This window comes from Physeter macrocephalus, chromosome 18 (assembly GCF_002837175.3).
Source record: "Physeter macrocephalus isolate SW-GA chromosome 18, ASM283717v5, whole genome shotgun sequence".
NCBI lineage: Eukaryota > Metazoa > Chordata > Mammalia > Artiodactyla > Physeteridae > Physeter > Physeter macrocephalus.
The window spans coordinates 73,197,105-73,211,376 of record NC_041231.1 but is presented as its reverse complement, the minus strand read 5'-3'; the positions used below and the strand labels follow the sequence as shown (position 1 = coordinate 73,211,376).

Here is a 14,272-nt window from a genome sequence, read left to right as displayed (position 1 = left end):
GGGTTCGCGCCCCGGTCTGGGAGGATCCCACATGCCGCGGAGCGGCTGGGCCCATGAGCCATGGCCGCTGAGCCTGCGTGTCCGGAGCCTGTGCTCTGCAACGGGAGAGGCCACAGCAGAGGGAGGCCCGCATACCACAAAAAAAAAAAAAAAAAAAAAAAAGGACACCATCAAGAAAGTGAAAAAACCCAACAAATGAGAGAAAATGTTTGCAAATCCTTTGATTAAGGGACTTACATCCACAATATATAAAGAACTCTTACAACTCAAAGAGACAACCTAATTTAAAAAACAAGGAAAGGATTTAAATTCACCTTTCTTCAAAGAAGATATACAAATGGCCGGTAAGTACATGTAAAGATGCTAAGAATTATTAGACATTAGGAAAATGAAGTACTGGTAAGTGAGATAATATGGATAAACCTTGACAACATTACAGTAAGTGAAAGAAGCCAGTCACAAAAGACTACATATTATATGATTCTATCTATATTAAGTGTCCACAAAAGGCAAATCCATAGAGACAAAAAGTAGTGGTTGCCAGGGGCTGAGGTAAGGAGGAAAATGAGGAGTGATTACTAATGGGTATGGGGTTGCTTTTGGGGTGAAGAAAATATTCTAAAATTAGATAATGATGGTTGTCATGCAACTCTGTGCATATATTAACAATCACAGAATTGTATACTTTGAAATGGTAAATGTTATAGTACGTGGATTATATCTCAATAAAGCTTTCAAGATAATATATATTGAGCTTTTTAAAGGTTTGAAATGTATTTTTTTCTGGAGATAGTGACTTCCCTGGTGGTCCAGTGGTAAAGAACCACCTTCCAATGCAGGGGATGCGGGTTCGATCCCTGGTCAGGGACCTAAGATCCCACATGCTGCGGGGCAACCAAGCCCACGCACCACAACTACTCAGCTCGCCCGCCTCAGTGAGAGAGCCTGCATGCCGCAAACTACAGAGCTCACGTGCTCTGGAGCCCACACGCCACAACTAGAGAAGAGAAAACACGCATGCACACCACAACTAGAGAGAAGCCCATGCGCCACAGTGAAGAGCCAGTGTACCATAACTAAGACCCAACACAGCAATAAAAAAAAAAAGTAAGAATTAAATTTGTACTTACAGCTTTACTCTGCAATTTGTTGAAAGAATATCTCAGGGTATCAACTGCTTCTGATTCTTCTTTGGTTACTTCAACTTCAAATCTGTTTAAAATAGCATAGGCTTCCTGTGGGGTGGGGGTAGAGTTCAGAAATATCACAAGGAATATAATTGCCAAATGACTTAGATGCCTTCTAAAGACACATTCTTATGTCTTCAAAGACTAGAAGAATGGGTCCCCAAATTGAACGTGTATAAAAAGGTCCTTTAGATTATCACTTACATCAGATATTGACTCTAGATCCCAGGCCCTGAAATCTGAATTTAATAAGCACCAAGTGATTCTGGTGGAGAGTAGGCAAATCGCTTTGAGATACTATCCTAGGAAAAACTCCCTGGAATAATTTTCTGCCTCTCTCCTCCTTGATCTTGTGACAACACCGTGCAAAATGTTTTCTCATACTCTATTAAAATATGGGTTGGGCTTCCCTGGTGGCAGAGTGGTTGAGAGTCCGCCTGCCGATGCAGGGGACACGGGTTCGTGCCCCGGTCCGGGAGCATTCCACATGCCGCGGAGCAGCTGGGCCCGTGGGCCATGGCCGCTGGGCCTGCGCGTCTGGAGCCTGTGCTCCCCAACGGGAGAGGCCACAGCAGTGACAGGCCCGCGTATGGCAAAAATATATATATATATATGGGTTGGCTATATAAGGAATGGAATGAAGTGATGATGTGGGAGATATTCTGAAGAACAGAAACTAATGAACAAACAAAACAAAACAAAAACAAATTCATAGATACAGAGAACAGATTGGTGGGTAACTAGACAGGAAGGGGATTGGAGGACGGTGAAATGGGTGAAGGGGATCAACTGTATGGTGATAGATGGTGACAAGACTTACAGTGGTGATCATTTTATAGTGCATACAAATGTTGAATTATAATGTTGTACACCTGAAATCTGTATAATGTTATATACCAATTTTGCCTAAATTTTTTAAAGTGATGAGTTGGCAATTGGCTTTACCAAAAGAATTTATGCTGAAAAACTGAGCTTCAGCAGTCAGGAAAAAATGATATGATAATTTGTTAAATCTTGAGAAGCGAGTGGTCAGCATTCAAAATACCCAAATACTAAGATTTAAAGAGGTAGTAAAGGTATGAATTTCATTAGCTCCCAAAGTGTATAAACTCTAAGTGGGTTCAAGAAAGCAATGCTCAGTCATGAACACTGGGTACCAAAAGGAGGCAGGGGGAGTGCCAATTCCCCAGGTTTGCAGGCAATAAGGGAGTGCACTGTCCACAGAGAATTTAAAAAACAGTAATAAAATGAACTGAGTCTGATTTTTATTATCACCATGAGCCAGAAATTCTATATATCAGTCATAAGTACTTGTGAGAGACAGAATAACAGCCTCCCCAATGTTATCCACACCCTAATCTCCAGAATCTGTAAATATGTCACCTTATGTGGCAAAAGGGACTTTGCAGATGTGATTAGTAAAAGAATTTGAGATGGGGAGATTATCCTGTATTAGCCATGTGGGCCCAATGTAATCACAGAGGTCCATTTAAGGGAAAGAGGGAGGCAGGAGATTCAGAGTTAGAGATGTCATGACAGAAGCAGGGGTAGGAGTGATGGCGCTGCTGGAAGGGAGCCAGGAGCCAAGGAATGCAAGCAGCCTCTAGAAGCTGGAGAAAGCAAGGAAAGGATTCTTCCCTAGAGCCCCTGCTGACATGTTGATTTTAGCCCCATAAGACCCATTTTCATACTTCTGACCTCTACAACTATAAAACAATTTGTTTTAAGCCATTAAGTTTACGGTAATTTGTTATTGGAGCAATAGGAACTAAAACAGTACTCTTCCCTAAAAACATCTCTTGTTGACATAAATTCCAACAATTTACTATTGAGCCTAAGTGGACCACACCCACCATCTGCCCATGGTATGCCACTGGTCATAGGTGAGACACATAACTGGTTTCTAAGGAAAGCCAAAGATATTTGGGGAACTTGCCTAACACGTCAGGATTGAAGTGAGAGAATACAACCATTCTTTTCTGTAAAATGTAAGTGCCAGCATAAAAAAATGAACACTGTCTAGACCAGTACAGCATTATGAATATATTAATATTCCTTCATATATTGTTTACTGTTGATAATTGTCAAAATCCCTCCAAGGACATCAACATCAGAGAGGAAAAATAGGCAGACTGTGCCATAAAGTAGATGAAGAAATCAACTTTTTAGTGTTTCTCTATTTTTTTAAAAAGATACCATTTCAAGAAAGAAAAATGCAATCATTTCTTACTTCAATTGGTCCCAAAGTCATGTCCATTTGAATTTCATTATCACGGATACAAGACAAGGCTTCCATCGCAAACCTGACATCATCTAAATCACGAATTGGTCTAGATAACTTTTTCAAGTATTCATTGATAAATGCTATCATGTCTGACATTTTCTTTTTGTACTCTTCATTCAAATATCGACAGAGTAGCATCTTCCATGCCTTAGCCTCAACTGATAAGGCCAATTTCATTGGCTCTGGTGAAGACAAGAAAAGGTCAAAATAAAATACAACTGACATTCTGAAACAATTCACTTTATGTGTAATCTGAGCATCTATAACTGCACTGTCCATTTGATGGCCACTAGCCACATTGAGCACTTGAAATGTAGTTCGTCTGAATTAAATGTTCTGTAAGGATTTTGAAGACTTAATTCCTATTCTGGTGGAGTATATTAAGCCATTCATAAGAAGGACACTGAAGTCTATGGAGAAGAATTTTGGAAATTAGTTCTAGCACTATCCAATGTGAACCTTGCTCTGTTTCTGGCCAACCCATTAGAAGCCTTCACTCATTTCCCCAATTTCCTCTAGGTAACCCCTATATGAGACCAGCAGCCTACACTGTTGAGAACACTGTGCCTGTCTAACACAGCTCTCCCTCACTACAGATAGCAGTAGAGTCAGCTTGGGCTTTTGATATCAGACATTAAGTGGTTGTCTCATAATCCTCTGATACTCTAACCCCAACTGGACTAACTTCTCAGGAGATCTCAAACTGTTTTGACTCTTATCCCATGTACACAATCCCCTCCTTGCAGTAACCTGTAGTTCCCCCTGTAGTTTTAGCTGTTTGAGTGCCAATTTAGTATCAAGTACATTAAGTCACTTTGGTATAATATTATATATACATAATATATGATAATATATAATATATATAGCATATATATGAACAATATTGGTGGTCCAGAAATACTTAATATTTACAATATTGTACCAAGGTAGCTTAATAACTGCTTTCTAAATGAAGTAACATTTCATGTGAAAATACAGACACTTTACATAATATTTATAAAATACCTGTATGCAATTCAAGTGCTCCTACAACTATAATAGGCTTCAACTCATCAATCTCCTGCTCAAAAGTAGCATAGTGTAGAATTTCGGATCTGATTTCAGTCAGAGAGGGGTCGTTAGCCAAAAACTCCTGTAGCAAGGAAAGAATCAACATTTTCTTCGGCTTTTTGACAATGTAAATCTTACGCCTCTAATAGTTGAATTAGAAAACTGCATCTGCTTATATATTTTTCCTCTTGTATGTGCTATCAGGCCAGTGGCTCGGTAGAGAAAGGGATGAACAGTTAGCACTGAAAGAGGAAGCTATGTGAGGGAATTTCACATTTCTGAATGGTTATTCAGAGTTCTAAAGTTTCCTTGAGTCTCCAACCAAATATACAGCTGAGCCTATGTAAGCTGGACACACCCTTGAATACCCGGCCTCTGGACATGTCTGGAACGTAATTAGTACTCAACTGTTTAAGCAAATTAAACAAAATCTGCCTGAACCTCATTATTATCAACTGCCCCAGTGTCAATGTGAGAATTATGCAAGACATGATGTGTTAGGTGTGTGGCATTTACAGGTTCTCGGCCTCTGTTCTTGAGTTCTCATCATTATCACTGATGTTTTCTTGGTCCTCCCACAGGAGTTAGAGATAAACAATACAGAGTGAAATAAGTCAGAAAGAGAAAAACAAATATCGTATGCTAACACATATACATGGAATCTTTAAAAAAAAATGGTTCTGAAGAACCTAGGGGCAGGACAGGAATAAAGACGCAGACATAGAGAATGGACTTGAGGGCACAGGGAGGGGGAAGGGTAAGCTGGGATGAAGTGAGAGAGTGGCATGGACATATATACACTACCAAATGAAAAATAGATAGCTAGTGGGAAGCAGCTGCATAGCACAGGGAGATCAGCTCGGTGCTTTGTGACCACCTAGAGGGGTGGGAGGGAGATGCAAGAGGGAGGGGATATGGGGATATATGTATACATATAGCTGATTCACTTTGTTATACAGCAGAAACTAACACAACATTGTAGTGCAATTATACTCCAATAAAGGTGTTAAAAAAAAAAAACCAAACTGCATCACAAGTACCGGAAACATACCTTCACTTTCACGTCTCGGTCCTCTGTCCAGAGCGTCTTGTACTTTTGAAAGTCCTGCAGGGCCTCATGAGCCACCTTTCTGAGAGAATTCACAGAGGAAGAAAGGAGGAGGACCAGCTTGGAAATATCTTTGTGCTCTGCCACACCTGGATAAAAATTCTTCAGCTTCCGTGCGGGGATAATGTCTTCAAAAGATTCTGAAAACAGACATTTTTATCCTATAGATAACTCCTATATTCAACCTTAAACACTATCAATTGTAATATTTATAGACTTTTTAAGCTTTATTTTCTTAAAGACCCCCCACCCCGTTCCAAGTAATTATGAGCTATTCTCTCGCTAGCTTCCCTTATTCTTATTAAACTACTGTGTCAGATTTTGAGGTCTAGGTTTCTTTAAAGTGGGGAAACTGTTATTCAGAGGAGAGAACTGAAAGACACTGATTAACCACTCCCCCCAAAACAAAACGTCCTCCAAGGAAAGATCAGAAGTGTTGAAACTGCTACCCTACAGAACAGGCTTGTGGTTAAAGGAAAGCCACTACGTTTACTACCCAAATGACCTTAAGCCAATTATTTAATCTTCATGGAAATACTTGTGAGGATTAAATGAGACAACATATGCTTGTCTTCAACTCAGCATCTGGTATATAAAGATCACACAACCGCCGTTAACCACCACGATAAACATCTCTTGCCGAAACCTAGTCATGTCACAGCCTTGACTGAAACTCTCAAGTATTCTCCATCAAGCAGAGACCATACGGATACTTTTGTTTGGCCCAAACAGTTCCTTACTTTTTTAAAGCAGTTGTTAACAATTAAAAAAATCATGAGATTTCATGAAGAATTCCAGACTGCCATCTTCTCTTTTAAAATGGTTCAACCTTGTATTCCTGCATGGCAACAGTTAGCTGAAGTATCTATAAATGATACTTACTTGGGGTGGGGTGGAAGAAAAGTGGAGATGTTGATCAAAGGGTACAAACTTTCACTAATATGATGACTAAATTCTGGAAACATAATGTGTAGTATGGTGACTATAGTTAATAATAATGTATATTTGAAATTTGCTAAGAGAGTAGACCTCAAGTATTCTCACCACACACACAAAAAATGGTTAACTATGGGAGGTGATGAATATGTTATTTACTTTGATTGTGGTAACCACTTCACAAAGGTATACATATATCAGAACATCATGCTGTACACCTCAAATATGTATAACTTTTGTCAAAAATAAATAAATAAAAATGTTAATGTGGCAGAACAGCAAAAAAGGAAAAAAGAATTTGGCTTTCTATACAAGAAAGTATCCAAAAATGTCTATGGAATTTTGGGTCAGTGTCATATCACACTAATAATTATTTAAGGGAATAGCTTATATATATTTCATGTACAAAGAACACATGACCCAGATTTTCTAAGCACCATGTTCTAGCAAACTAAGTTTATCAGATCAAATACAATGCTGAAAATAGAATTAGTTCTAAGGTTTATTTTCATTTTTAAACTTTGAATCTGAGACTATGGTAGTAGAACAGTGATAAATATCCTTGTTCACCCATGATCAAAATCTGAAATGTCTGCATGCTATGTTTAAGATGGAAGATGGAGAACACTAGTTTTTTTTAATGTAAAATTTAACCAATACACATATAAAAATGAGTTTTAAAGTATCTAGAGGCTGTCATACACAGGAAGAACCAGAAAGACCATTTACTAACTGTTATAGTTCTAAGACTCTATTCATCTGAGATTTGTTTTAACATTCTTACTGTCTTCCTTCCTCAACTGCTTTCCTGTGCTCGGATGGGTCCCGTCAGTAGTGGTATGGGAGGGGCTGCTAATGACAGTCTTGATGTGACGGGTCTGCTGTTGCCCCCAGTGAGCCACTCCTCTGCTGACCTCCAGGGTTAACTGGATCATACGGTTAATGGCTTGTTGAATGTCATCCAAACTAGGAACCATTACCTGTGGAAAGAAGAAACAAGTTCCTGGTGCTGCCAACACATACAAATCCACCCCTCTGATTCTCACCACACCTGTTCCCCACTGAGAGGGGAAAGCCTCCACTGGCCCAGTGGAAGGCTGCTTCGAGGAGAGGGGTGGTAGAGGAAGGTAGGCTGCAGACTTTACTGATCTTCAAGCTTTCCTATTCTACAATTCCTGCAGGCAGAAAGGTCAAACATAGTACTTGTCATCCCTTCCCTGTGAGGGTGGCTGGATGCAGCCAAATATTGTGGGCAGGTATTGGATGTCCCTGAAGCAGAGCAAATGAAGAAACTATACTGCCAAGATTTTGACCTCAGTTCTTTGAAATGCACCAAATAAGCAAAGAAGCTGTCCTCCAGGAGGCCAGACTGTGTAGATGTGGTGTCAGGTGAGCCATAGATTGTTCCTGCCTGGGCTTAACCCTTGGCTCGTCACAGAATGCACCGCAGTCATCCTGTATGGCTTGGTGTTCCAGATGCCAATAAGCAGCTGGAGGGGTGGTAGAGAAAAGTGCTCTAAGAAGGCACAAGGGACCCATGAACTCAGGGCACAGGCTCTCTCTTTCTTTCTTTGTTTCTATTCTGCCATGGGTTGTCTTACAGTTGGGTGTTCAGTATAGGGATGTGGACTTCTGAGATGGCCTTATTTAGATAATTTAATGTCTGGAGTAAGAAAAACCAAGATGGTTTGTAGGGTACTTGCTAACTGATGGCCCAACAGATACTTAACTCTTAACACCAACCTTCAATACACCATGAGCTCTGCAGAAGTAATTTTTATAATAGATATAAATGATACACTTTTATTTTTGTTAAATACGGAGGTGAAGTCAAAAAGCACAGAGGACCAAGAGATTAAATAAAAGTTCAGTTCTAATTCTATACTTCTTAAATACATTACCAAAATATCACTGTATTAACTTGAATATTTAATAATACTTACCACATTAGGAATCACAAGATGTACTTCAGATTTTAGAAAGGAAATAACATCTTCTGACCGCTTTCGTCCATAAGGGCTGTAATAAGATGGACATTTAACTTATAAACCTTAACCTAAAATTTCATAAATAGCTTGGTTATGCTACAAGTTTCAATCCTAAAAAAATAAAGACAATTTTCAAAATACTGAATTAATGAAGAGAATGTTATTTACAATGGTATCATAAATTTCATGAACTAGTTCATAAATTAAGAACACTGAATGATTTAATATTCTTTGAAGTGAAATACTAGTCTCCTACCCATTTTCTAGTATTTTAATGTTGCTTTCTCTCATTAAAGTACCACCTAATAATGTTTACTAAAAGCACTCCTTTTTACCAGCCTCACAACAGATGCTGAAAATCACCAACAAAAAGCACATGCCTTCATATACTTTATTTTTGTGTGTGTGTACAAGATTAAACAGGAGGTTTCTAGTCAAACCTTCCAAAAACTGCCTTTTTAAACAATATCAGTTATGCTCAGACAGAAGCACAGACACACAGACAGACACATGAGTGCAATTAATGAATGACACATATCAGCGCTGCAAATTAGTTTGGTTATCTCCCTCTGCCTGATCTCTGTCCCCATCCCAGACAAAATTATAATAAATGTAAACTTTCCATAGCAAGAAATGTTATCAGTACTGAAAAACTACACCTCCATTCATAACTACAAGCAGACTGTGGGGGGGGGGGGAATCACAAGAAACATAAAGCCTCCACATTCACAGTGGAGACCCAACTTTAGTATTCAGGGTCAATGGTTCCCAGATAATCATATTATTGCAAGGAACTCCTTGAACTAAAAGCAAGCAAACAAACAAACAACAAAAAAACCCTCTAATTCATAGTCTCACTGTGAAATCAAGATGCAGCAATAAAACAAGTGTAGACTACGTTCGAAAGGGTACAATCTGAGAACAAGAGTTTCATAAAGTATAACCAAACAGCTGAACTAACAGCAGTGAACAGCGCAGCCGATCCTTTGGTGACTTATTTGACAAACTAGAGGATTAGCTTAAGGAATTCTCCAAACTTTCGGATGCAAAATACAAGAGAAAGAAATTACTTAAGGAAAAGGTAAGTGAAATAATAAAGAAAAGATAAGTAGTGTTTATCGAATGCTTAGTGTATGACAGGTGCTTGTCCAAGCACTTTCCATGAATCAACACATTTCATGCTCATGTTAACTCTTGATGTGGATCCCATGATTATTATTTCCATTTTGTAGATGAGGAAACCAAGACACAGAGGGTTTAAGTAACTTACAGCTGGTCACTCAGCTCAGAGACGCTCTACTACCTAGATCCAACATGGGAACCCTACATAAAATAAATTTAAGCATAGCCCTTCTCAAATCTTAAGAATAGACTTGTTTTTTCACCTTGAAAGGATTCTCTGTGTGCCTGAGAGGATTAATGGGGGCAAAATGACTTACAGCTAAACAAATAATTTGTTAATTTCCAGAATAAAGGGGGAAATCCTGTAAACAGCAAGAAACAGTTTGTTACTTAGAAAAGAAAATCAGATTAGCAGCAAAACCCACATCTGAAAATGGAAACAAAAGAAGCCAGTGATTGTGCTTTGTGAATGGCATTTAGCTACAAAACATCGGTTCTGTCTTGACCTCCTGAATGATAACACCTTTTATCTGGATGTTCTCTGTCTGCATCCCACCTGAGGAAAAAATCAAATTGGGTTTGCATTTCAGTTGAGGCAAGATATATTAATAATATCCTTCATTACTAAAAGAGATCTCGACTGTTTATGTGGATGGAGTGTGCAGGGTTTGCCCAGATGAAGGTTGGCAAGCCAAGCACCGCAAATAAAAATGAAAAAGGAAGCATTAAAAAAAAAAAAAAAAGAAGAAGTCAGTGAAATAGTATTTGTGGAGTGTGAGAGAAAGAGGTTGTGATCCAAGTTGACCTACTAGCCTTCATGGGTGAGGGTAAGAGAAAGACGCTTTAGACAAGGGAGGATTCTGCAATATTATACTCATGTATACCTCTTCAAAAATCACATCAGTACTGTTGTAAATTAACATGGCAGAGTGAGTTCAGACTTCACAAATGCCTTTTTGTGCCAAATACACCACAATCATGGATAGACTCTGAAGGACTTGAGAATGCTCGAACACAAGATTAGGATCTCCACAAATCAGGAATGCATCAGAAACACACAACAGCCTGGCCAGGGCTCTGGTCAGGAAATAGGCAGTGAGAGTGGGAGGTTGGCCCCTGTGGACTCTGGGGGACTGAAGTAGTCCGTGTTAGAGGGGACTCATCCAGGCTTGCTACCCGAAGCCAGACATTGAAGTGATGTTCCCCCACTTGTAAAGAGAGACCAAACAACAACAAGATAAAGTTTGTCAACCTACAGCCTGCAGCTGCAGCTTTTCCAAAAGATGTGGGCCTGGGGTGAAAGAAGCAAATACACAGCATCCCCAATAAGCCACTAAGCCGGGTCACTTCTGTGCTCCCCGGCTAAACCTTCCATTTCCCAGCATCTCTTCAGGGGATATGTAACTGTGAACAAATAGGACCCAGTTCTGCACTCAAGGTACCAAGAGTCATGTGGAGGCAAAAGTGAAACTCCTAGATAGGGAGGGAAGGAGAGAGAAACACACAAAAACAAAAAAACCTCTCACTCAAGGAGAGTCTACAAACTAAAATCCCAATATGCATGCATAAGTCTAACAGTAAGAAAGAGGACTAAAGATATCAATAATTGAAACAAAAACTCACTCCAGATAAAGTTCAATGTATAGAAGTATGACAAACTCTAAAATAAATATATTGAGAATGTTCAAAGAGATAAATGAAAGCAATCTTCCAAAAAATAATAAATTGCTAAACTAAAAAGGCAGGAATGATACAGTATCTGGAGGATAAGGAAAAAAGTGTTAATTGAAATATTTAAGATGCAGTAGATGAGATCACGTTTAGGCTAGATACAGAGATACTTGCCCATAACATAACCCAGAAAGGCAAAAAGACAAGATATATGACAGACTAGTTAGGAGACAGGAAAGACAGACTGAGATGCCGCAACTTCTGAGATGGTCACGTGTCCATGGTGCCCAGGACAGTTCTGGTTTAAGTCCATCTTAACCATTCATCTGGCTAGTGCCTCTTCACTCAAAAGAGTGTCCTAGATGGAACAATTATGTGGTCAACTTACTCAACATTCAACTACAGAAGTTCCATAACAAGAGAATGTCTCAGAAGCAATAACTGAAAAAGGAAATTGCTGATGATTTTCCAGGATTAAGGAACCCTATAAGCCCTCAAATAGAAAGTGTACTCTGAGAACAAAGCATGATTAAATAAAGACAAATCCACACCAGGAAAGGAAACTACACAACATCAAGGATAAAAAACAATTTTCAGTTAGACTCACTGCAGACTTCTCATCAACAAGAATATAGGTCAGGAAAAAAATGAAGAAATACTTTGAAAGTGCTGAGAGACAAACAAACGTTTTTTATCCAGCCAAATCGTTTCAGACTTAAAATGAAGAATAACAGAGTTTACACCTCACACACCCTGAGAAACCAGGGGTATAAAATAAATACACAAGAACCTGGAGACTTTAATAAAATATACAGTAAATAAATTATTTTTGAGTGTTCAAAAAAAAAAGGTAGAAAGTAAAACATCAAACAATAATGCAGGGACCTTCAAGATGGCGGAGGAGTAAGACGTGGAGATTACCTTCCTCCCCACAAATACATCTACATGTAGAACAACTCTTACAGAACACAGAATGCTGGTAGAAGACCTCAGACTTTCCAAAAGGCAAGAAACTCCCCACATACCTGGGTAGGGCAAAAGAAAAAAGAAAAAACAGAGACAAAAGAATAGGGACGGGACCTACACCAGTGGGAGGGAGTTGTGAAGGAGGAAAGGTTTCCACACACTAGGAAGCCCCTTCACTGGAGGAGACGGGGGATGGCAGGGGAGAAGCTTCGGAGCCACGGAGGAGACCGCAGCAACAGGGGCGCAGAGGGCAAAGTGGAGAGATTCCCGCACAGAGGATCAGTGCTGAATGGCACTCACCAGCCCGAAAGGCTTGTCTGCTCACTCGCCGGGACGAATGCGGGCTGGGAGCTGAGGCTTGGGCTTCGGAGGTCAGATCCCAGGGAGAGGACTGGGGTTGGCTGTGTGAACACAGCCTGAAGGGGCTAGTGCACCACAGCTAGCCGGGAGGAAGTCCGGGAAAAAGTCTGGAACTGCCTAAGACACAAGAGACCATTGTTTCAGGGTGCACAAGGAGAGAGGATTCAGAGCACCGCCTAAACGAGCTCCAGAGACAGGCTAAAGCCGTGGCTATCAGCACAGGCCCCAGAGACGAGCATGAAATGCTAATGCTGCCGCTGCAGCCACCAAGAATCCTATGTGCAAGCACAGGTCACTACCCACACACCCCTCCACTGCCCAGAAGCCTGCGCAGCCCGCCATTGCCAGGGTCCCTTGATCCAGGGACAACTTCCCCAGGAGAACACATGACGCCTCAGGCTGTTGCAGCAGCACACTGCCCTCTGCCACCACAAGCTCGCCCCACATTCCAATTATAATTACCCTACCCCTCCTTCTCCCCGGCCTGAGTGAGCCAGAGCCCCCTAATCAGCTGCTACTTTAACCCTGTCCTGTCTGGGTGGGAAGAGATGCCAGAGGGTGACCTACACGCAGAGGCGGGGCCAAAACCAAAGCTGAACCCTGGGAGCAGTGAGAACAAAGAAGAGAAAGGGAAACTTCTCCCAGCAGACTCAGGAGCAGCAGATTAAATCCCCACAATCAACGTGATGTACCTGCATCTCTGGAATACCTGAACAGACAACAAATCATCATAAAATTGAGGCGGTGGACTTTGGGAGCAACTGTAGACTTGGGGTTTGCTATCTGTGACTGATTTGTTTCTGACTTTTATGTTTATCTTAGTATAGTTTTTAGCGGTGTTATCATTGGTGGATTTGTTTATTGTTTCATTGCTCTCTTCTTTTTTATTATTATTATTACTTTTAAAATTTTCTTATTCTAATAATTTTTTTTATTTACTATGTTTTTTTCTTTCTTTTCTTTCTCTCTTCTCTTCTGAGCCATGTGGCTGAGAGGGTCTTGGTGCTCAGGCCTGGTGTCAGGCCTGAGCTTCTGAGGCGGGAGAGCCGAGTGCAGGACATGGGACCACCAGAGACCTACCAGTCCCATGTAAGACCAATTGGCGAGAGCTCTCCCAGAGATCTCTGTCTCGACGCTAAGAAGCAGCTCCAGCCAACAGCCAGCAACCTGCAGTGCTGGACACCCCATGCCAAACAACTAGCAAGACAGGAACAAAACCACAGCCATTAGCAGAGACGCTGCCTAAAAACATAATAAGGCCACAGACACCCCAAAACACACCACTGGACGTGGCCCTGCCCAACAGAAAGACAAGATCCAGCCTCATCCACGAGAACACAAGCACTAGTTCCCTCCACCAGGAAGCCTACACAACCCACTGAACCAACCTTACCCACTGGGGGCAGACACCAAAAACAACGGGAACTATGAACCTGCAGCCTGCGAAAAGAAGACCCCAAACACAGTAAGTTAAGCAAAATGAGAAGACAGAGAAATATGCATCAGATGAAGGACCAAGGTAAAAACCCACCAGACCAAACAAATGAAGAGGAAATAGGCAGTCTACCTGAAAAAGAATTCAGAGTAATGATAGTAAAGA

At 40.6% G+C, this 14,272-nt stretch overlaps 1 protein-coding gene across 1 annotated transcript in view; it reads right to left on the bottom strand.

The window, feature by feature from the left end:
* The window catches only part of DNAH8 (dynein axonemal heavy chain 8), a 318,775-nt gene that overhangs the window by 227,685 nt on the left and 76,818 nt on the right, over positions 1-14,272 (bottom strand). The window contains exons 24-29 of the mRNA XM_024122116.2: positions 8,509-8,584; positions 7,350-7,545; positions 5,573-5,769; positions 4,477-4,603; positions 3,418-3,653; positions 1,131-1,235 (exon numbers count right to left, since the gene is read on the bottom strand). Coding sequence (XP_023977884.2) covers positions 1,131-1,235; positions 3,418-3,653; positions 4,477-4,603; positions 5,573-5,769; positions 7,350-7,545; positions 8,509-8,584 — 937 coding nt within the window. The remainder of the gene's footprint in view (positions 1-1,130; positions 1,236-3,417; positions 3,654-4,476; positions 4,604-5,572; positions 5,770-7,349; positions 7,546-8,508; positions 8,585-14,272) is intronic.